At 38.4% G+C, this 24,345-nt stretch overlaps 1 protein-coding gene across 11 annotated transcripts in view; it reads right to left on the reverse strand.

Moving 5' to 3' along the window:
• The window catches only part of RGS20 (regulator of G protein signaling 20), a 124,069-nt gene that overhangs the window by 37,675 nt on the left and 62,049 nt on the right, over positions 1-24,345 (reverse strand). For all 11 annotated transcript variants that reach the window (XM_074318798.2, XM_088799431.1, XM_074318799.2 and 8 more), the window contains exon 2: positions 17,251-17,399. In XM_074318798.2, the coding sequence (XP_074174899.1) occupies positions 17,251-17,399 (149 nt within the window). The remainder of the gene's footprint in view (positions 1-17,250; positions 17,400-24,345) is intronic.

Consider the following 24,345-nt stretch of genomic DNA (forward strand, 5'->3'; position numbering starts at 1 on the left):
TTCATTCATTTGGGTGTAGGGATAGACCGACCACAATTTGTCATCCATTCATCAGTTGATGAACATTTAGGTTGTTTGCATTTTTTGTGTGTGTGGCTATTTATAATAACAGTCATGTACAAGTTTTTGGGTGGACGTTTGTTTTTATTTCTTTTGGGTAGATACCTAAAAGTGGAAATGCTTTCACATAGTAACTCTATTTTGAACATTTCAAGGAAGTCCCAACCTGTTTTCCAAAGCAGCTGTACCATTTTACATTCCCACCAGCAATTTTTTTTTAAATTGGGGAATGTTGGGGAACAGTGTGTTTTTCTAGGGCCCATCAGCTCCAAGTCAAGTCGTTGTCTTTCAATCTAGTTGTGGAGGGCACAGCTCAGCTCCAAGTCCAGTTGCCATTTTCAATCTTGAGTTGCAGAGGGCACAGCCCACCATCCCATGCGGGAATTGAACCAGCAGACTTGTTAAGAGCTCACACTCTAACCAACTGAGCCATCCGGTTGCACCCCCACCAGCAATTTTTGAGTGATCCAATTTCTCCACATACTTGCCAACACTTGTTATTGTTTGTATTTTTTATTCTAGCTATTAAGTGGGTATGAAGTGGTTTTGATTTTCATTTTGCTAATGACTAACGACATTGAGCATTTTTTCATAGCTATTAGTACATCTCTTTTGGTGACATGTCTAATCAGATCTTTTGTCCATTTTTAAATTGGTTTGTCATATTTTTGAATTGTAAGAGTTTTTTTGCATTCTGAAGGCTATTATTTTTTATGCAAATTTTATATCTTTCTTATTGAATTTTTTGTGTTTGCATCAGTTTAGTCATAATTCTCTTGTGGTTTCCAGGTATACTCTCATATCATCTGCAAATAGGGAGTTACTACTTCTTATCCAATTCTTAGGCCTCAAGTCTTTTTCTCTTGTCTAATTGTATTGACAGATACCTAAAGTATAATGTTAAGTAGAAGGGGAAAGATTATGGACATCCTTACTTTGTTCTTGATTTTAGCAAGAATGTTTTTAGTTTCCTATTATCAAGATAGATTTTTATCATTGATTACTTGAGGTTGCTTTATCTTACTATTGCTACTACAATCCCTTTTCTATCCCTTTTATTACATCTTTCCTTAACACTCTTTGCACCATTTTGTAAAAGTCTTTCAGCACATCTGCTGTATGAATTTTCAGTAATTGTGTGTGTATGTAGCTCTACTTTTCCTTAAATTCAAAGTCATTAGAAATGCAGTAACTCTTCTGACTTGCTGCTTTCATGATGTCAGGGCTAAAAAGTTTTAGTAAATAATGGTTTATTAAGACAAAAACAAATTTGAGAGGCATCTGGGTGGTGTTCTTTCTGCAGGAGCATTAATGCTGCTTGAATTCCTAGGCTTCTTTTGTAAGCAGAAAACATTACACAGTGGATATGAAAAAGCAGAGAAAAAGAAGGATGAATTTGATACAAGATTCCTAAGAGAACTGGAAGTTATATTGTGAATTAAATAATGCAATATTTATTTAAGCTTTGACTTTTTTTTAAAAAAAGTAGGAATATTTAAGGAAACAATGTGTTCTTGAAAAACTGAATAATATATTTTGTGTCAATTTTTTTTAACATGAGTTAAATTGTTATTGTTACTGTATAATAAAAAAAATGTTGATAGAAGCCAAAATAGTTGCTCACCACATTTAAGAACTATTCAGTAAAAGACCCATGGTCAGATGTATTTTGGTAAATTTTTGAGTTATAAAGAGAAAAAAAAATTCTTCCATCTTCTAGAAAGGAAAAAAAAGTTTATTGTTAAGAGATCAAGAATCTGCATGACTTCTTCTATAAAACGAAATGCCAAAAGGCCATGAAGCAGAATTCTGAGAAAGATAATACAAGAACTTAGAAAACATATTGCCATTTACCTTTCTTAAAAATTTATTCCACTATGTATTACAAACATGGATAAATCTCAACATGGATAAATCTCTCGCTGTGTACTTTTTCCCATTCCATTTCCCTTCAACAAATTAACCACATCCTTGATTTGTTGTTTATCATTACCATTCAGACTTACACTACTCTCTTTATATATCTATATAAATATATAAATACACAAAGATATTTTCAAACTTTGTAAAAAATGTTATTATACAATATGCATTATTTTACAATTTGCTTTCCCCCCGTCTAGCACATGAATTTAAATGTTGTGTGGTATTGCATTACGTAGCTATAATATAATGTATTTATCCATTCTCTTGTTCAGGAACTTTACAGACATTTTCATTTTTTTTCAATCAGATTAAAGCTGAAGTGAATCCTCTCATAATCATCTCCTTTTGCCCATGTATGAAAGGTATTTTAGGGGAGGGTATACTATTTGGAAGGACATGTATTTAACTTTCATATATCCTATCTTGTTAGTAGGAGCACAAGTAGATTATCTTTTGTTTCATTTCATTTGCTAATTTTTCTTTTGGTCATTATTTTCTTTTTTTCTTTTCTTTTTTTTTTAATTAAATTTATTGGGGTGACAATTGTTAGTAAAATTACATAGATTTCAGGTGTACAATTCTGTATTACATCATCTATAAATCCCATTGTGTGTTCATCACCCAGAGTCAGTTCTCCTTCCATCACCATATATTCGATCCCCCTTACCCTCATCTCCCACCCCCCACCCCCCACCCCCCTTACCCTCTGGCAACCACTAAACTATTGACTGTGTCTATGAGTTTCTGTTTCTCATTTGTCTTGTTCTTTTGTTGTTTTTGTTTTATATACCACATATCAGTGAAATCACATGGTTCTCTGCTTTTTCTGTCTGACTTGTTTCGCTCAGCATTACTCTCTCAAGATCCATCCATGTTGTCACAAATGTTCCTATATCATCTTTTCTTACTGCCGAATAGTATTCCATTGTGTATATATACCACAACTTCTTTATCCATTCATTTATCGAAGGACATTTTGGTTGTTTCCATGTCTTGGCCACCGTAAATAAAGCTGCAATGAACATTGGAGCACACGTGTCTTTATCTCTAAATGTTTTCAGATTTTTTGGGTAGATACCCAGGAGAGGGATTGCTGGATCATATGGCAATTCTATTCGTAATTCTTTGAGGAACCTCCACACTGCCTTCCATAATGGCTGCACCAGTCTCCATTCACACCAACAGTGTATGAGGGTTCCTTTTTCTCCACAGCCTCTCCAACATTTGTTACTATTTGTCTTGTTGATGATAGCCATTCTGACTGGGGTGAGGTGATATCTCATTGTGGTTTTGATTTGCATTTCTCTGATGATTAGTGATGTTGAGCATTTTTTCATATGTCTATTTGCCATTTGTATGTCTTCTTTGGAGAAATGTCTCTTCAAGTCCTCTGCCCATTTTTCAATTGGGTTGTTTGTTTTTTTGTTGTTGAGTTGCATGAGTTCCTTGTATATTCTGGATACTAGCCCCTTATCGGAGGCACTGTTTGCAAAAATCTTCTCCCATTCAGTTGGTGGCCTCTTTATTTTGTCAATGGTTTCTTTTGCTGTGCAGAAGCTTTTAAGTTTCATATAGTCCCATTCGTTTATTTCAGCTTTTACTTCTATTGCCTTTGGAGTCAAGTTCATAAAATGCTCTTTGAACCCAAGGTCCATAAGTTTAGTACCTATGTTTTCTTCTATGCAGTTTATTGTGTCAGGTCTTATGCTTAAGTCTTTGATCCATTTTGAATTAACTTTGGTACATGGTGACAAATAGCAGTCCAGTTTCATTCTTTTGCACGTGGCTATCCAATTCTCCCAGCACCATTTATTGAAGAGGCTGTCTTTGCTCCATTGTATGTTTTTAGCTTCTTTGTCAAAAATTATCTGTCCATATTTATGTGGTTTTATTTCTGGGTTCTCAATTCTATTCCATTGGTCTATGTGTCTGTTTTTCTGCCAGTACCATGCTGTTTTGATTATTGTAGCCCTGTAGTACAAGCCAAAGTCAGGAAGTGTGATACCTCCATTATTGTTCTTTTTTCTTAAGATTGCTTTTGCTATTCGGGGTCTTTTGTGGTTCCAAACAAATCTGATGATTTTTTGTTCTATTTCTTTAAAATATGCCATTGGGATTTTGATGGGGATTGCATTGAATCTGTATATTGCTTTGGGCAATATGGCCATTTTAACTATGTTGATTCTTCCAATCCATGAGCACGGAATGTCTTTCCATTTCTTTGTGTCTTCTTCAATTTCTTTCAAAAATGTCTTATAGTTTTCAGCATATAGGTCTTTCACATCCTTGGTTAAGTTTATTCCTAGGTATTTTATTCTTTTTGCTGCAATTGCAAAAGGAATTGTTTTTTGTATTTCTTTTTCTGAGATTTCATTGTTGGTATATAGGAAGGCAATGGACTTTTGTGCGTTGATTTTGTAGCCGGAAACTTTACTGTATTCGTTGATTGTTTCTAATAGCTTTTTGGTGGAGTCTTTAGGGTTTTCTATATATAGCATCATGTCATCTGCAAAGAGTGATAATTTAACTTCTTCATTCCCAATTTGGATGCCTTTTATTTCTTTCTCTTGCCTGATTGCTCTGGCAAGGACTTCCAACACGATGTTGAAAAGCAGAGGTGATAGGGGACATCCCTGTCGTGTTCCTGAACGTAGAGCAAAGGGCTTCAGTTTTTCTCCATTAATTATGAGATTAGCAGAGGGCTTGTCATATATAGCCTTTATTATGTTAAGGTATTTTCCTTCTATACCCATTTTATTAAGTGTTTTAATCATAAATGGATGTTGTATCTTGTCAAATGCTTTTTCTGCATCAATTGATATAATCATATGATTTTTGTCCTTTATTTTGTTTATGTGATGTATAACATTGATGGATTTGCGTATGTTGAACCATCCTTGTGCCCCGGGGATGAACCCCACTTGGTCGTGATGAATAATCTTTTTAATGCATTGTTGTATTCGATTTGCTAGAATTTTATTTAGGATTTTTGCATCGGTATTCATCAGAGATATTGATCTGTAGTTTTCTTTTTTTGTGCTGTCCTTACCAGGTTTTGGTATCAGGGTAATGTTGGCCTCATAGAATGAATTAGGGGTACTGTCCCTTCTTCAATTTTTTGGAAGAGTTTGTGCAGGATTGGTATTAGATCCTCTTTGAAGGTTTGGTAGAATTCACTAGTGAAGCCTTCTGGCCCCGGACTTTTGCTTTTGGGAAGGTTTTGGATGACTGATTAAATTTCGTTACTGGTGACCGGTCTGTTTAGATTTTCCAGTTCTTCATGGTTCAGCCTTGGAAGGCTATATGTTTCTAAGAACTTGTCCATTTCTTCTAGGTTGTTGAATTTGGTGGCATATAGTCCTTCAAAGTATTCTTGGATGATCCTTTGTATTTCTGTGGTGTCCGTGATAACTTCCCCTTTTACGTTTCTGATTTTGTTAATCAGTGTCTTCTCTCTTTTTATCTTAGTAAGTCTAGCCAAGTGTTTGTCAATTTTGTTAATCTTTTCAAAGAACCAGCTCTTTGTCACATTAATTTTTTCTATTGTCCTTTTGTTCTCTATTTCATTTAGTTCTGCTCTAATTTTTGTTATTTCCTTTCTTCTGCTGACCTTGGGTTTTACTTGTTCTTCTTTTTCGAGTTCTTTAAGGTGTAACATAAGGTTATTTATTTGGGAGTTTTCTTGTTTCTTGAGATAGGCCTGTAATGAGATAAATTTCCCTCTTAAAACTGCTTTCGCTGCATCCCAAAAATTTTGGTAGGATGTATTTTCATTGTCATTTGTTTCTATGTATCTTTTGATCTCTCCTCTGATTTCTTCTTTGACCCAGTCCTTCTTTAAAAGTATGTTGTTTAATCTCCATGTATTTGTATTTTTTCCTGCTTTCTTTTTGCAGTTGATATCCAATTTCAAAGCCTTGTGATCAGAGAATATGCATGGTATGATTTCAATCTTCTTAAATTTGTTGAGACTGATTTTATGTCCCAATATATGGTCTATCCTTGAGAATGTTCCATGTACACTAGAAAAGAATGTGTAGTCTGATGTTTTAGGATGAAGTGCTCTATAAATGTCAATTATGTCCATTTCATCTAATGTGTCATTTAGGGCTACTATTTCGTTATTTATTTTCTGTTTGGATGATCTATCCATAGCTGTCAATGATGTATTTAAGTCCCCTAGTATAATTGTGTTTTGGTCAATTTCTCCCTTTAGTTCTGTTAGTAGTTGCTTGGTGTATTTTGGTGCTCCCTGATTGGGGGCATAAATATTGATGACTGTTATGTCTTCTTGTTGTACAGTCCCCTTCACCATTATGAAATGTCCATCTTTGTCTCTTGTTATCTTTTTCACCTTGAAGTCTGTTTCATCTGATATCATTATGGCTACACCTGATTTTCTCTGGGTACCATTTGCTTGGAGTGTCAATTTCCACCCTTTCACTTTGAGTCTATGCTTGTCCTTGTAGCTGAGATGTGTCTCTTGGAGACAGCATATGGTTGGGTTTAGTTTTTTGATCCAATCTGCTACTCTGTGCCTTTTTATTGGTGAGTTCAGTCCATTTACATTTAGGGAGATTATTGATATGTGAGGATTTCCTGTCATTCTATCTTTAGTTTTCTGGTAAGGCTGTATCTCCATTGTTTCTTTGCCTTTTTGTTGTTGTCTATTATTTCTGTGTGGTGGTATTCTATGTTTCCCTCTGTTTCTTCTTTTATTTCAGTATATATTTCAGTTCTGGATTTTTTTTGAGTGGTTACCCTTAAGTTTATGTAAAAGAAAGTTTGATATTTAGAGTATTCCATTTTCTTCAGCACGCTTACTTTCTCCATTCCCATATTCCGGTTCAGGCCTTTACTCTCCCCCTTTTTGAGTTTTGGTTGCCACAAATTGTCCCTGTTGATGTTGGTCGAATAGCCTCCTTTAATATTTTTTGTAGTGCAGGTCGTGTATTAGAAAATTCCCTCAGCTTCTGTATGTCTGGAAAGGTCTTTATTCCTCCTTCATATCTAAAGGATATCTTTGCTGGATATATTATTCTTGGCTCATGATTTCTCTCTTTCAATAGTTTGAATATTTGTTTCCACTCCCTCCTGGCTTGTAGAGTTTCTGCTGAAAAATCTGATGATAATCTAATGGGCTTTCCTTTGTAAGTTACCGTCTTCTTTTCCCTGGCTGCCTTGAGGATTCTTTCTTTGTCGTTGATTTTAGACAGCTTCAATACAATGTGCCTTGGAGAAGGCCTGTTGGGATTGAGGTAACTAGGTGTTGTATTTGCTTCTTGGATTCGAGGGTCCAGTTCTGTCCACAAATTTGGGAAGTTCTCATCGACAATTTGTTTGAATATATTCTCTGTTCCCTTCTCTCTTTCTTCTCCTTCTGGTATGCCCATTATTCTTATATTGCTCTTTCTGATGGAGTCAGAAAGTTCTTGTAGAGTTCTTTCATTTCTTTTAAGTCTCAAGTCTCTTTCTTCTTCTATCTGTGTCATTTCCAGGTTTCTATCCTCGATGTCACTGATTCTTTCCTCCATCTGGTCAACTCTACTACCTAAGCTGGTTATTTCATTCTTAATTTCTTCTATTGAGTTCTTAATCTCCAGAAATTCTATTTGGTTCTTTTTTAAAATTTCAATCTCTTTCGTAAAATGCTCATGCTGTTCTTTGATTGAGTTTCTGAGCTCTTTTAACTGCCTATCTGTGCTTTCTTGTATTTCGTTGAGTTTTTTCAGAACTGCAATCTTGAATTCTCTGTCACTTAAGTCACATATTTCTGTATCTTTAAGTGCCTTCTCTGGAGATTTTTCACTTTCTTTCTGAGCTATCTTGTTGCCTTGGTTATTCATGGCGATTACTGGTTTACTATTACTCTTCCTAGACATCTACAGGAGTGACTTCTGCAACAGGTTGATAGAAAGCGGTCTTTCTTTTGTTTGCCAGTACTTGTTGGTAGAATGTTTTATTATTTCTCCAACTGCAACTTATTTTTCTTCTCCCACACGGTAGTGCTATGTTTTCTCTGCACTATTCCAACTTCTCACACAATGGGGTGATTCCCTGGGAGACGGGCTTCTCCTCTGTTAATAGTTCGTCTAGGTCACAGGGCGCAGTGTCCCGGTGGGTATGCGGAGAGCTTTTGATGTTCCAAAGCTCTTCCAGCTCCTGATTCAGAGCCCGTATGTTTCAGCAGTTCTGTTTACTCCTGCAGGGATCCGCCCCGATAGGTGGGGTCAGGGGCGGGGTGAGTTGTGAGAGGTGGCCCAGAGCAATGGCGGCAACCACCACCACAGCGGGTCCTGCTTCCACAGCTCTCTCCCCTTTGCCGGAACTAGTTGGGCTGTGAATTTGTGTCTGCGGTCACAGTTCTCAAAATAGCAAATTTTCTGTTGTTTTGATCTGACACTGCTACTGTTTCGCTTCAAGCACCGGGCAGGTGGGGGCAGGGCGAGCTCTGGGAGGGGAGGGAGGGGGCGGCTAGTCTCAGTGCCTAAGGCTCCGTTCTCTGCTCGGCAGTGCGGGCTTAAACCACCGTTTTCAGCCTTTTTCCCTCAGTCTTTTCTCCGAGGTCTCTGCCGTGAGCGTTGGGTTCAGCCGTGTTATATGCTGTCCCCTCAGCCCTGTGGAGCCCTGGCGGAGCCCTAGCAGTCCAAGTTCTTCCCTTTCCCGCAGCTGCGGTAGTTCCGGGAAGCAGCGAGCTCGGAGCACTGAGCTGGGTCTGTGTCCTGCGCCCGCGCGGCTCCGCGCACTTCTCGGTTTCCTCCTCCCCCCACTCGCGCGAATCTCCCACCTGTAGGTGATTTCAGTTGGTAGTGGGCCTCTTCATCTTGCCTGTCTGCTGTGCAGGGAGTCCTTTGTGGAGTTTTTGTTGTTCGATTCTTTGTAAATTCCAGGGGAGCTTTACAGAGGCTCACCTCACTCCGCCATTTTTCCGGAAGTCCATTATTTTCTTATTAATCTGAAATTCTTTATTTTATTTTTTTATTGAGGAATATTGGGTAACAGTGTGTTTTTCCAGGACCCATCAGCTCCAAGTCAGGTTGTTGTTTTTGAGTCTAGTTGTGGAGGGCGCAGCTCAGCTACAAGTCCAGTCGCCATTTTCAATCTAGTTGCGCAGTGGAGGAGGGGGGGGCGGAGGGGGGAGGGGTGCAGCTCACTGGCCCATGTGGGAATCCAAGCGGCAACCTTGTTAAGAGCTTGCTCTCTAATCAACTGAGCTAACCGGCCTCCCCTGAAATTCTTTATATATTCTAGATTTGAATTCTTTTTTAAAGGTCTTGTAACTCTATCTTCTCTCAGTAGTTTTACCTGTTCATTTTATTTCTGTTTTTTGTTAAACACATTTCAAAAACAGTTTTCTTAAACTATAATTCACACATCATACAACTCACAATTTAAATGGTACAAGTCAATGGTTTTTAGTATATTTATACCATTATGCAGCCATCATCATGATTTTGGAATATTTCATCACTCCAAAAAGAAAATGTACACATTTGCACTCACTCCTATTTTCCCCACCCCTAGACAACCACTAATCTACTTCCTATCTCTATGAGATTACCTACTCTGGACATTTTATATAAATCGAATCATAAAAAATATGGTCTTTTGTGTCTGGCTTCTTTCACTTAGCATAATGTTTTCAAGGTTCATCCATGTTTTAGCAGTTTCAATACTTGATGCCTTTTCTGGCTGAATAGTGTTTCGTTTATGGATACACCACATTTTGTTTATCTATTCATCAGTTGATGGACATTTGGGTTGTTGCCATTTTTTGGCTACTATGATTCATGCTATGAATATTCATGTACAAGTCTTTATGTGGAATATGTTTTATATCTCATTAAATACATTTTTGTATTTTGCTGTAATTCTTCTGAACACCACGATCATGAAGATATTCTGTATTTTCTTTTTGGCAATTCATAACCTTTAAGCCATCTGGAATTGATCTTGTTTTTTTTTGCGGGGAACGGACAGTGGGAGATGGAATTTTGTATATAATGCAGTGTAGGAATATAAATCTATTTTTATGGATTTGGATATCAGGTAGGGTGACCAACTTTCCTGGTTTGCCTGGGACTCACATAGTTTCTGGGACATAAGACTTTATTTTTTAAAAAGATTTTTATTAAAATATAGCTGACATACAATATTATATTAGTTCAGGTGTATATCATAGTTATTCAATAGTACCCTCCTGGCAGTATATAGTTATTACCATATTATTGATTATATTCCCTATGCTAAAGAAGTGATCACCATGATAAGTCCAGCAACCAACCATCTGACACAGTACCACACTATCACATTATTGACTATATTTTCTATGCTGTATATTAATTACATCCCCAAGACTTATTTGTTTTTTACCTGGAATTTTGAACCACTTATTCTTCTTCATCTTTCCCTCCTCTTTTTCATTTGCAGTTAGAGTTGACATTCAATATTATTTTACATTAGTTTCAGGTGTACAGCATAGTGGTTAGACATTTATATAATTTAGGAAGTGATCCTCCTGACTAGTACCCACCTGGCACTATACATAGTTATCACCATATTATTGATTATATTCCCTACACTTACTTTACATCCCCACGACTATTTTGTAACTACCAATTTGTATTTCTTAATCCCTTTACCCTTTTCACCCGCTCCTCAACCCCCCTCCCATCTGGCAACCATCAAAATGTTCTCTGCATCTAAGTTTGTTTCTGTTTCCTTTGTTTATTTTGTTCTTTAAATTCCACTTATAAGTGAAATCATATGACATTTGTCTTTCACTGTCTGACTTACTACACTAAGCACAATATCCTCTAGGTCCATCCATGTTGTTGCAAATGGCAAGATTTCATTATTTTTTTTGTTTTTACAGCTGAGTAATATTCCATTGCATATAGGAGTATGTACCATCTCCTCTTTATCTATTCATTCATTCATTCAGGGACACCAGATTGCTTTCCTGTCTTGGCTATTGTAAGTAATACTGCAATGAACATATGGATGAGCATGTCCCATTGAAGTAGCATTTGGGGTTTGTTTGGATAAATACCCACAAATGGGATTACTATGTCCTTTTTTGTCTCTTGTTGTAGTCTTTGTTTTAAAGTCTATTTTGTCTGGTATAAGTATTGCTACCCCAGATTTTGTTTGTTTGTTTCTATTTTCACAAAATACCATTTTCATCCCTTTACTTTCCATCTGTGTGTGCTTTTCTATCTGAAGTGAGTCTCCTATAGGCAGCATATGTAAGAGTCCTGTTTTCTTATCCATTCTGCCCCCTATTCTTTTGATTGGAGCATTTAAACCATTTATATTGAAAGTAATCATTGATAGATATGTAGTTATTGCCATTTTATTATTGATATATATATATATATATATATATATATATATATATATATATATATATTTTTTTTTTTTTCATCTTAAGATTCCTTGTAATACTGGATTGGAGGTGATGAACTCATTTAGCTTTTTCTTGTCTTGGAAGCTCTTTATCTATCCTTTGATTCTAAATGATAGCTTTGCTGGGTAGAGTAATTTTGATTGTATATACTTGCTTTTCATCACTTTGAATAATTCCCATCAGTCGCTTCTGGCCTGCACAGTTTCTGTTGAGAAATCAGCCCACAGTCTTATGGGAGCTCCTTTGTAGGTAACTAGTAACTGTTTTTCTCTTGCTGCTTTTGAGATTCTCTCTTTGTCTTTATCTTTGGCATTTTAATTATAATGTGTCTCAGTGTGGGCCTCTTTGGGTTCATCTTGTTTGGGACTCTTTGCACTTCCTGAGTTTGTATTTCTATTGCTGTCACCAGGTTAGGGCAGTTTTCTGTCATTATTTCTTCAAATAGCTTTCCAATTCCTTGCTCTCTCTTTCTGGTACCCCTATAATATAAAATGTTGGTACGCTTGATGTTGTCCCAGAGACCCTTTAAACTCTCCTGATTTTTTTGGATTCTTTTTTCTTTTTGCTGTTCTGATTGGGTGTTTTCTGCTACCTTATCATCTAAATCATTGATTTGATCCTCTGCTTCATCTAATCTACTGTTGATTACCTATAATGTATTCTACATTTCTATTATTGTATTCTTTATTTCTGACTGGTTCTTTTTATGTTTTCTATCTCCATTTTTATGTTTCCTATCTCTTTTTTGAAGTTCTCCCTGAGATCATTGAGCATCTTTATAACCAGTCTTTGGAACTCTGCATGTGGTAGATTACTTGTCTCTATTTTTTTTAGTTCTTTTTCTGGAGCTTTCTTCTGTTCTTTTATTTGGGCTATGTTTCTTTGTCTCCACATTTTGTCTGTCTCTCACTGTTTGTTTCTAAGTATTAGGTAGGGCTGCTATGTCTCTGGTCTTAGTAGTGTGGCCTTATGTAGTAGGTGTGCTATGGGGCCCAGTGGCACAATCTTCCTGATCACCTGAGTTATGCACTCCAGGTGTGTCTTGTGTAGGTTGTGTGCACTCTCTTCCTGTAGTTGAGCTGTTTGCACATTGGTAAGAGGGATTGACCTTTGGGCTCATTGGTTGTGAGGACTGGCTGTGACTACAGTGGAGGAGTTGTGGTGCAGAGGCTGACCCTACAGAGCAGAATCAGCTCAGCAGGGCTCTGGTGCCTGCCCAATCTGCCTGTTGGGTTTGTCGTCCTTGGAGGTTCCTGGGTGACCTTCCATCTCATTTCAAAGGTGGCCACTGGGGGGACCAGCCCCATGGTCACCTGGGAGGGAACCTGCTGCAAGTTGAGTTCAGCAAGAGCCCATGTCCCACCTTGGGCCACCCAGCAGGAGCCACAAAGCCATCTGCAGATGGCTGCCACCTGTGCCATTCTTGGTGGTGCCTTGAGAGCCTCAAACCAAGGCCAGTGGCTGCTAGTGCCATGCTTAAGCCTTCTGAGCCAGAGGTATGGGACATGCTCAAAGCCAGATGCTGCTTGTCTGGGTTCCATGAACCTTTCAGAGACCCTAGGAAAGTCTGCAGCATGAGCCAAGTCAGGTGGTTTGTGTGGAAAAAGTCACTGGAAGCAGCTTGGGTGAGCCTGAATGTTGGAAGGGATGGGGTCTCTAATCACCAGGGTGTGGTGAACGAATGGTGTCAGCCAGCTTGATGGAGACTCAGATATGGCAGCTGCCTGTGTCTGCATACTGGGAAGGGGAAGAGCTCAACAAAGAAACAATGGTCTCCACCAGCTTCTCCATCTGGGAGAAAACTGCCCCTCCAGCTCCTATCCCAAAGTCAGACAACTCAGTTCCCCACCATATATCCCTGCTACCTCTCCAGCTGCTGCTCCAGCACTAGAGCTCAGAGCCAGTGATTCTATCAGTAAGTCTGTGCGTGGCCCCATTAAGAGAAGTGCCTGGGACTCCAGCCACCCTCCATCTCACTCAGTCACAATCTCTGCTGGTTTTCACAACCAGAAATTATGGGGACTTCTCTCCCTGGCACTTGAACTCTGGCCTGGGGACTAGTTGGGACCTCTAGCTCTTCTGGGAGTGACCTCCACAGTCGAGATGTTCCTCCTAATTTTTAATGGTCACATGCTAGTGTGGGATCAGCCCGTTCCCCTTCTCTGCCCCTCCTACCAGTGTAAATAAAGGTGGCTTCTTCTGCACATTTTCAGTTGTAGGGCTTCAGTTCAGCAAGATTTCAGGTGATTCTCAATGACGGTTGTTTTGTAGTTTAGTTGTAATTGTGATGTGGTCGTGAGAGAAGGTAAACACAGTGTTTACCTACTGTGCCATCTTGACTGGAACTTGGGGGGACATAGGACTTCTCAGTGCTAAAACCCAGAGAGTCCCAGACAACTGGAATGAGCTGGTCACCCTAATACCAAGTATCTTGCTATTTATAGAATAGTTCATTTTCTCTTTTGCTAAAACCACTTCTGTCATATGCTGACAAAGTTTTCTACAGTATTTCTTTATCTTCCAATGATGTGGAAACTATGTGTTGCATTTCTGACTAATGATGAATACCATTAATTTTGAGAGAAAATGTTCTTGTAATTTTTCTAAGAAAGTCTGAAGTTGTTTATTTGTCTATTATTAACATGAGATTATTTGTTTACAGCTTTGGATTTACACTTTTTAATGGAAAACTAAATACCAAGTTTTGTATTATAGCTATATTTGATCCCTCATGTATCCATCATTACTTGTTTCCCATGACTACTCTATAGTCTCACTTTCTTTTTTCCTGAAGTATATCATTTCTTAGTTCTTTTAGGGAGGGTCTGAAGTTAATTATCTCTCTTGGCTTTTGTACATCTGAAAATGTCTAACTTTATCCATTCTCTTATAGTTTGACTAACTTTTCAATTACTTTTGTCTAGGACTCTGAAGACATTGCTCTATTATCTTTTATATACACATGTAACACATGCTACATAAGTGGTGGCTTTAATGATGATGTCTAGGTATAGATTTATATTTTATTCACCCTAATTGGTGCTAGTAGGATAAGCCTGTTACGGGACCTACCACCATCTGCTCCCCTTACACCATCCATCCCATACCTTGTTAAAGCCACAATCTCAGCTTCTTGTGCCCTTCTTGTGCTCTAACAGAGAAGGGAGGAGGGATGGGGTAAATGCTATCTGAGCATCTTACTTGCACTGGCATATCTCTGCACATGTCTCAGACAGTTAACTCTAATCATCTCACTGAGAATGATTAGAAAAGTGAAAGAGTGGAAAGGAGCCTAAACAGAGTCTCTTTATAACTGGTGGGTATCCTGCCCACTTAGTGTGGGCTCTGGACACCCATGTGTGTACGATGTGCCACTATGTGTTTCTCCTCTAGTTTCCTGCTTAGTCTTCTGGATTCCTACTTGGGGCTGAATTCTTGCCTTAAATGCCAGACTATTTAGCTCTCGTCAGCCCTGTCTTCCCCATGTTCCCACTTGCTGTCTGGGCTCTGTTGCAAATGGACACACCACCCAGCATCATGATTCCATCAGTCCTTGCAGTATCATATTGCTGTATCCCATCCACCAGATTGGAACATCTTGGAAATTAACACTAGCTCAGGTCAAGTGGCAGCAGACTAACCTTCCTTGACATTTCATTTTCAACCTCCACTCCCACCTCCCAATTGTGTCCCAATTGTTCTTAACTAGTCCCAATATCAGTTTTTCTTCTTCACCGGACAGTGTGTTCCTAGACCAACTTGTAGTCAACCCTACATAAATTTACAAGAATTTAGTTGCCTAAAGTTGTGCATACATTTAGCTGGCACATATCACTTTTTGTACCAACATTTTGGCATTGCAACCTAATGTTCCTATGATTTATAGGTATAAATCATACACATTTCTCCAGATCTTTAACTATGGCTCAAATAGTCAAGGATGTTTTATATTCAAGTTGTATACCTCCTTTTTCTTAAGCAACGATTGTGTTTTTTTCTCTACCAGTAAATTAGCCTTTATTTTCAGATTTTTCTCTCTCTGTTAAGCATATAGTTTGACATTTCTCTTCTTTAAAAAAACCAAAATTAATAAAACAGAAGCAGCAGAGGATAAAATCCAGGCTCTTTCTACCCCATAACCTTAACTTTTAAGACACATCTTAAATTCTAACTCCTCCACAAAGTCTTTATGACCAACTAGAGTACCTTGAGTTCACTCCTTTTTAACCATCTGGGCATTGTTTCTGACCAAATATTAATATTCAATCATCAACTGCTATTGATTGTTCTTCAGTTGTTTAACATATGACTGCCTGATTTCAGTGATTTGAATTAAGTTCGCGAACTCATCCTAGAAAAAGTGCTACATACCTCATTGCTGAATATCACTATAGTCACCTTTGAAGTACTCCCGTTGGGAAGTTATGCACTGACACCAGAGCCTAGTCTACCCTTGAAAGCAGTTTTGGAAATCTTTTTCTGGAATGGCCATCAGAGCTGTTGTCCTATTACCCTTGATATCCTGAACATCATCAAAATGTCTTCCTTTTAAAATTTCCTTTATCTTCGGGTAAAGAAAGAAGTCATTGGAGGCCAGATCAGGTGAGTAGGGAGGGTGTTCCAATACAGTTATTTGTTTACTGGCTAAAAACTCCCTCATAGACAGTGCCATGTGAGCTGGTGCATTGTTGTGATGCAAGAGCCATGAATTGTTGGCTAAAAGTTCAGGTAATTTTCACCTAAATTTTTCACACAGCCTTTGCAGCACTTCTAAATAGTACACTTGGTTAACTGTTTGTCCACTTGGTACAAATTCAAAATGGAAATCCCTCTGATATAAAAAAATGTTAGCAACATGGTTTTTACTCTTAATTTGGACTGACAGAACTTTTTTGGTTATGGAGAATTGGCTGACTTCCACTGTGCACTTTGACTCTTTGTTTCAGGGTCTTATTGCTACACCCATGTTTCTTCACCAGTGATAACATGGCCCAAAACATTGTCTTGCCTCTCCAAAAGGTCCTGGCAAACTTCAACTCTCCTTTGCTTTTGTTCATTGGTGAGCTCCTTTGGGACCATTTTTGCACACACCTTTCTCATGCCAAGATTTTCAGTTAAGATTTTCCTGTTTCTTTATTAATGTTTACTTCGTCTGCTATGCTTCTTACAACCCCAGTCAGCCAACGATTTTATCGCACAATTTGACTAATTTTTGCAATGTTTTCATCAGTTCTGCTCATTACTGGCCACCCTGACCTCTCTTCGTCAGTGATGCGTTCTCTCCCCTCAGAAAAACATTTAATCCATTTGTGTACTGCTCTTTTCTTCATGGCATTATCCCCATAAACTTGGACTAACATGTTGCTGATTTCACTTCCACTCCTGCCAAGTTTAACAAGAAATTTAAGTTTGTTTGTTGCTCTAATTCAAGCTCAGACATTCTCGTGACAGCACAGAAAAACACGCAACAACAATAATGAACTCCACTCAGCAAGACACTATCATCTGTCGACATGAACACAGCTGTGAGATACTGATATACCAAGATTATGAAACTTTACTGAGATATTTGTACAGTGCTACCAATGTAAGTACATGGTAGCAAGTTCTCGAACTTAATTACCAGACCTCGTAGGTCCCTCAAGAGCTAGGATGTAGCCTTTCTTGTTTTTTGTTTGTTTGTTTGCTTGTTTGTTTATTTGTTGTTCTTGTTGCTGTCCTTCACAGAACACAAATAAGTGTCAGGCATATGGTAGTTGTTTAAAAAACATTATTGAGTTAATCATGAACTGACACAATTCAGGGGCACCATTGCCCAACCAGAAGTCCATTAATAAAAAGGCCCCAAAGCTCACCAAGAACAGCTACAACAGCAGCACCAGCAGAAGCAACAAGCATTAGATCCTCGGTTGCCTACTCCATGCTGGCCTGGGAGGGAGTCTGATGTCTCCTGGGCTGCCGACATCTGTCGCTTCCGCATCTCCATCCGTTCTGAGCCCATCTCCTGCAACAATGAAAGTAAAAAGGGATGGGGTGGGGGGATAGCCAGTTGTTTGGATCATTGAGAAGAGGCAATGTGACAATATCCAGGTCATTTCTGCTAATTATGGTAAAATTTGGTGCTTAGAATCCATTAATTTATGAAACATTTAATTTAATGTCTTAGCATCTGCCAAGCATTGTGATAAATTTTAGGAATAAAATGATGAATGGAGGGTATCTGCCCTAAGGCACTTACAGTTGAGTAAAGGAGATAAACACTGACACCACATACATTGAAGACATGCTTTAAAAGCTACAAATAGGGGCATTCCCCAGCTCCAGAGTTCCCTTTGGGCTGAAACAATGGGGAGCAGTTTGAATTATGGCTGCCCATGAGGCCAGAGCACAGATACGGGAGGAAGCTAAGCCAAAAATGTCAGACAAACTAACATAACAGTATGAAGAAATGTCAGAAGAACAAGGACAGTGGGGACAGCTGCAATTGCAGTTATAAAATAGGCAAGTCACAGGGATGTAATTATACAGCATAGGGAATATAGTCAATAATGTAATAATTTTGTATGGTAACAGATGGGTACTAGACTTATGGTGGTAATCACATCATAGGTTATATAAATGTCGAATCACTATGTTGTACACCTGAAACTAACAGAATACTGTATGTCAACTGTACTTTAATTAAAAAAAAAGAAGAAGAAGAAGAGCTAGGACAGAAGTCCTGGGAGGCTGCCTGGTTCTGAGGCCCCACTGATAAATTCAAATCATTAGTAGCTGTGAAACCTTGAAGAAGTTAACCAATCTGTGTATGTGCAAAGCACTTAGAACCACCTTGTATATACTATTGCTCAATTATTCCCCGGAAGAAAGGCAGGACTGTGGCCTGTGGCCTGCTCAGGCCTGTCCTGCCATCTGTAGGAACAGTCATATTGGCCCACCGCAGTGCAGATCAAGCCATTGGAAACAAGGCCTATGCCCCTCAACCTCTCTCTCTTTTTGAGGACTACAATAATAATTGAAATAGAGAAGCATAAAAGCAATATAAGAAACAAAGAATTGCTGAGTCCATTTTTACTTTTGATATTATTGTTGAATTGTCAGTGGAGTAAAAGCAAAAAAATATCAAAGCTACATTAAAGAAACTCAAATAGGGCCGTGGAATTAAATTCTGAATTCGTTATTCTAAGCCAACATTAGATTTGCTTTTTTTCCTACTATTACCTATTCTTTTATGCTACTGGACTTTGTTTTAATTTAGTTTTTTATATATTTTTTATATTGGTTAGGTAGAGTTCTCTTTGTGAATTAAAAAAATTGTTTTTTGACTGTTCTCATCTGTTTTTTCTTCCAGGTGAATTTTGGAATCAGCTTGTCAAGGTCCAAAAATATCATATTGGGATTTTGATTAGGACACAATGAATTTATAGAGTTATTTATGAGAAATGTCATCTGTTTTAGTACCTGCCAACGTAGGGGTGATTCCTCTGGATTAGCCCCTTTCTTTTAATTATATTGAGATGTAAGTTCCAGGACAGCAAGAGAGACCTGTCAAAGTGTCCCTTCATCGTCAGCCAAAACAATGCTCACAACACCTATGCAAAGCACCCAGCCTTCTGAGCAGTCCAGGATCCTGAGCTAGTGTGGCTCACTTGGCCAAAGGTGGAGGCACAAACTTTTGCCCAATTTACAGCCATATTTTATGAGCACCACTGGGATATAGGCCTGTTTTAATGCTCCTGGGGGAGAAACAATGGGCTCTTCTAGGCATCACATTCTCACCATATCTGTGGCATATCAGTGGAGACATAGACTGACTCGTTTCACGTTATTCAGGACTCTAAGGGGCAAGAACAAGCCGCACAATCTCCAAAGATGCTTTGAGCAAAAGATGCTCCAGGTAATTGTTATTTTCTAGGAGATATTGACACAACTTGCTTCATTAAAGAAAATCCCAATTGTTTCTCAAAAGAAGGAAGAATTGTGACATGGCAATTTCAATGGTTTGCAAAGGACTACTATTTCAACATCTTTGCAACACTGGGTCTTCCCAATTAGTACATGGAATAGCTTTTCATTTAAATCCTCTTATGTATAGTTTAAGAGTTTTCCTCAAACAGATCTTGCAGATTCTTGACGGAGTTATTCCTGAATATTTTATAGATCAAGTTTTGTTGAGTATATCAGTCATGCATTCCTTTATATTTCTGAACAGTATTCCATTGTACCAATACACTTATTTATATACCTGTTGTTGGACTTACACCTTTTTGATGGTTGCTAAAAAGATAATATATTCAAGACACTGTCTTCTTTTGAACATAAAAGTCTTTTATCAGAGAAAATGAAAGGTGTATGTTGCCAAGACTATATTAAAATTTACTGCACTATACAGTTGTAACATGTGTCTATGATTTGTTCTTCCACATTGAATAATGCTTGATGATTACGTTCTTTGGGTATTTCTGTTGGATTTATCCTGGGTTGTTAAACATTTTCCTAATTTATAATTCCTCATTTCTTTTCTCAATGTTCTATGTCTCAAATTATCTTTGTAGAATTTCAGCTTGGTCTCATAATCTATTTAACTTTTCTTCTGTATATCATTCGAATTTCCTGTTTGGTTTCTTGGAAGTCTTACACATAATTCCGTAATTTTGACATTCTTCCCCCACCCCTTTTTTCCATCTCCCCCCACCCACCCGGTTCAAGCCATTGTTTCTCAGTCTAGTTGTGTAGGACACAGCTCCCTCACCCATGCTGGTATTACATGCCTTATGCTCCCCCCAGCTGAGGCAGTCGGTCGCCAGTCCTCAGTTGGCCTCTCACAGCAGCTCATAGCAGCTATTGCTACTGCCGGCCACTCACAATGGCTGCCAGCCGCTTATAATGGCTGCCGGCCACTCACGCTGGCCGCCGGCCACCCATGGCAGCACACAGTGGCCCATGGCAGCACACAGCAGCCCACGGCAGCCACAGCAGTTCCCGCTGGCTGCCTACCACTCAAGCTGGCCAACAGCTGCTCATGGCGGCACACAGTAGCCTGCTGCAGCCCACGGCAGCACACAGTAGCCCACGGCAGCTCACGCCAACCTCCAGTTGCTCATGGCAGCCCAGCTCTAAGGAGAGCTGTTGTTCACAATCAGCTGTAGAGGGTGCAACTTACTAGCCCATGTGGGAATTGAACCGGCGACCTTGGTGTTAGGAGAGTGGCACGCCAACCATCTGAGCCACCAGGCTGGCCCAATTCTGACATTCTAAATCATTTGAAGCTTTGGATAAAGAAGTGTACAGAAATATATACTATTAATACAAAATTTACTAATGAACTATTATCTCTCAGTTCCAAAAATTCGAATTAATAGGCATGGTTTTCACTCAATTACTAAATGCTGGAGGGTTAGTGGCAGGAGAAATCTTGACTATTTATGCCTTGTTGAGCCATGGTGAAACAGGAAAGCCTGAGAGGGAGCTCAAAGTCTTAATAAAACATGAATATTGGAGTGATGTAACATCATGGCAGAGTGAGAAGATTCCTTTGTTTCTCCCCTTAAACTTAAAAGTCAGACAACTATAAATCAACAAAGGATCCCCAGCTCAGCATACAAATATATCTGAAATATCCATGCATCAGGATATCTGAAGGTGGATGTATTGGAAAAAGTAGGGGAGGTGGGACAGGGGAAGGACAGGGAGGGCGACCACAGACACAGTTTTGTGCCCACTGCAGCTCCAGCAAGTGCGGTAGTAGTGGTTGCAGCCCTCACACTATAGCCTAGAGTGTAAGAGGGGCTGAAGCAATGTCCGTCGGTGAAAAAGCATATCCTTGTCCCCCCCCATTGCGACGGAGCCTGATAGAGGCAGCTGGGTGCTTTAAATAGCATAGTGGTGCCTACAGCCATTGCTGGCAGGAGGGTTGGAGGCGTGAAATTATGGACTTGCCTCCTTTACCTCACCCACCTTGGCAGAGCCCAGTAGAGGTAGTCAAGATGCTTCCAACAATTCAGTGGGGCCAGCAACTATTAGTAAAAAGGATGTAGTGCTGGGAGCTTGTAAAACCAGTTCTCTACCACCCACCACATTCCCTCAATGCAGTGGCAGTGCCCTATAACCAAGGCAAACTGGTCGCAGGGCAGACACCCATCATCCCAGTGGGTGTGACATTTCCCTCAACTAAATCACCGCAATCCCAGAGGCACAAGTAACCTCTTGTGGGTAAGAGAAAGCAAGAACTTGCACTACAGCACTATTTATTGGAAAACAAGAGAAAGTATCCTACCTCTCAACCTGCTAAATTGTTGAGAGTATCTGAACATTATCTAAATAAAAAAAGAGTTCACAACCTCTGATGCACGGGCAGTGAAACAACTCATTAAATACCATGAACAACCAAGATAAAATGAAAGAACAGAAAGAAAATGAAGTCTCCAGAAACCAAACTCAAAATCATGGAACACTGTGATTTAAATGACAGACTTAAAATTCATGTTTTAAGTATGAATGGGTCCAAAGATGATAATTCTTTTATTATACTTCTGAAATTGATTTGGTAATATTTTACAAGGAAGAATTTTAAAAAAATCTATCTATCTATCTATCTACCTACCTACCTATATTTATAAGGGAATTATTTTTTCACCTGAAGATCAATAGTATTTGCCTGTAAAATTACTGTGAACTCTTAGGAGTGGCTTGTAGATTATGTTTTCAATTTCTTCTTTGATTTCTATTCTTTTCATTGTTTCTTCTTTTCTTTGAGTTAATACAGTATTTTTCATTCCCTGAGGGGAAAAAAAAACCCATCCATTTCATCTAATTTTCAAATTTACTGGAACTTATTATTAGTCACCTTACAATTGTCAGAATGAGACGCTTTAAATTACTGCATACCTGTTTAAAAGACAAACATGTAGTTGCTTAAGGGAGAGTTGCATATTTAGTGTCACTAAATATTTGTAAAGAATTAATTTTTAATGTAATAGCTAATTAATATGAAGCCTAAAAACATACATTAAATGAATGCGATCAATTTACAAGATTTTAAAAAAATATGCCTGTAGCATATATGTTAATTTACCTAGTCCTTCCAGACATTGATATATGATCTGATTAACCAAACTAGCTTCGTGTATCTTTTCCTTTGCCTTCATCATATCTGTGAAAGAACTCTGTATACATTTCATTTCCATTTTTTCTTTCTAACCATCATGGAATCAGCACTTCTTTGATACTGTTATTCTATTCCTCTTTTGGTGCATGTCTGGCATAGACCGCCAGGCATAGTTTCAGTGTCTATTGGGATGACTCAAGCATGTCACATGCATGATCCCCCAGTAACTGGCCTTTGCCTGAGGATGCTGAGGCTCAGAAGTGAGATCAATATAAAACTAATGTCAACAACCTCAGATGCTTTATTCTATAACTTATGGCATTTTAAAAGCAGCCTGAGAAAATGGCAACAATACAGGTTGGCAGTTTATTAAATATTCAGACTTTAACCAAGAGTTAATCCTATTCAAATATGGCTTTTCCAAATTCCTAGGAACCCAGGATTTAAGATAATTCTTTCATATTTCAAATAAAAGCAAAGGCAAACTCTTAATCCTGATTAAAATATTTTAGTAATTTGGAATCAAAAACAGTAACTAGTTAGAAAAACTTTTAACCTAATCATAATTGGCTCAAATAGTTATTTATTATTTTCTGGTAAACTTCAAGTTGGTGGTTGGATTTCATTAATAGCTGTTTATTTTTATTATAGTTTCAAAATTCTGAAAATAGCTATTATTGAACTACACATTGGGAGCACGATGAAACATCAAATCCTGTGTGAAAAATAAATTTCTTATCTCTTAAGGCCTAAGACCCGGGTTCTTGTTCCATAAAGGTATAGAATCATAGACAAGATCTTGATGAAGGAGAACCAAGAACATTCAAGGACATAAATTTAAAATCATTTCAGCAACTCTTAGAAACTTGAGCCTACCATCAGAGGACAGTTTAGGGCCCTGAAAGTGTTCAATCTGAATACAAGGAAATTTGAGAGGACAAATTCCCCATGAGGCAACTCAAATCCCAAATCCATTTATACATCCTCTGAGTTACTTTTTTTTTTTTTTAAACAAAGCTTGAAGTATTTTCCTTTGGGGCAGTATTGCTAGGTAGATCATGAGTGCTTCTGGATAACAAGATGTCTGTCAAAGCAAAGTGCTACTCAAAGTACTCCTCAGTACTGTCACTGTTACCTGATTTAGACACTAACTTACTTAGTTTTAACTTCTTTATTATGTTATCTTGCATCAAATCTTGTTTATGATTCATTTGCTTACCCCACTGTGAAACTGGAAAGAGTCTTCCCCATTACGTTACCCAAACTCTAGTTCATATTTTTTTCCTGCTGGCTTCTGTTTCTTGTTGATCCATTCCACCCATCACTCTAGAGAGAGACATCCAGAAAGCTATTATAAATGTTACAGAGAAACTAAAGACACTAAAGACTGAAGTGTTTGAATTCAAATTCCAGAAGTCCTGGTCAAACTGGGGCAATGAGTTCCTACTTTGATTTCTCCCTCTGTTTCAAGCAAAAGCAACGACAGATAAGAAAAATCTAAAAAGATATGGGTAAGCCAAAAAAACAAGGTAAGTATATCCCAAAACCAGAGAGGAAATGGAAATGCCAATGAATGGGCAGAATGGGCCTGCTTGGCTCTAGGTCCAAGAAACAGACAAAGGCAACATCAGTCTGGAAGCAAAGGAAACTGAAATTGCTCCAGGTAAAATGGGGGGTTGAAGATATGTTCACGGCTTTAAAAGCTGAGTCTTCTCTTCCTTATGAAAAGTGATAAGAAACAACAACTATAGCGACCTCTGCTGGGGATTAAGAAACTTATAGGCCTAGGAATAGGACCCTGGGAGGATACAGACATAGTCATGGTTAGGAGTGAGCCAGAACT

Source organism: Rhinolophus sinicus, chromosome 7 (genome assembly GCF_057876585.1).
Source record: "Rhinolophus sinicus isolate RSI-liver-muscle chromosome 7, RSI-T2T, whole genome shotgun sequence".
In the NCBI taxonomy this organism is placed as follows: Eukaryota; Metazoa; Chordata; class Mammalia; order Chiroptera; family Rhinolophidae; genus Rhinolophus; species Rhinolophus sinicus.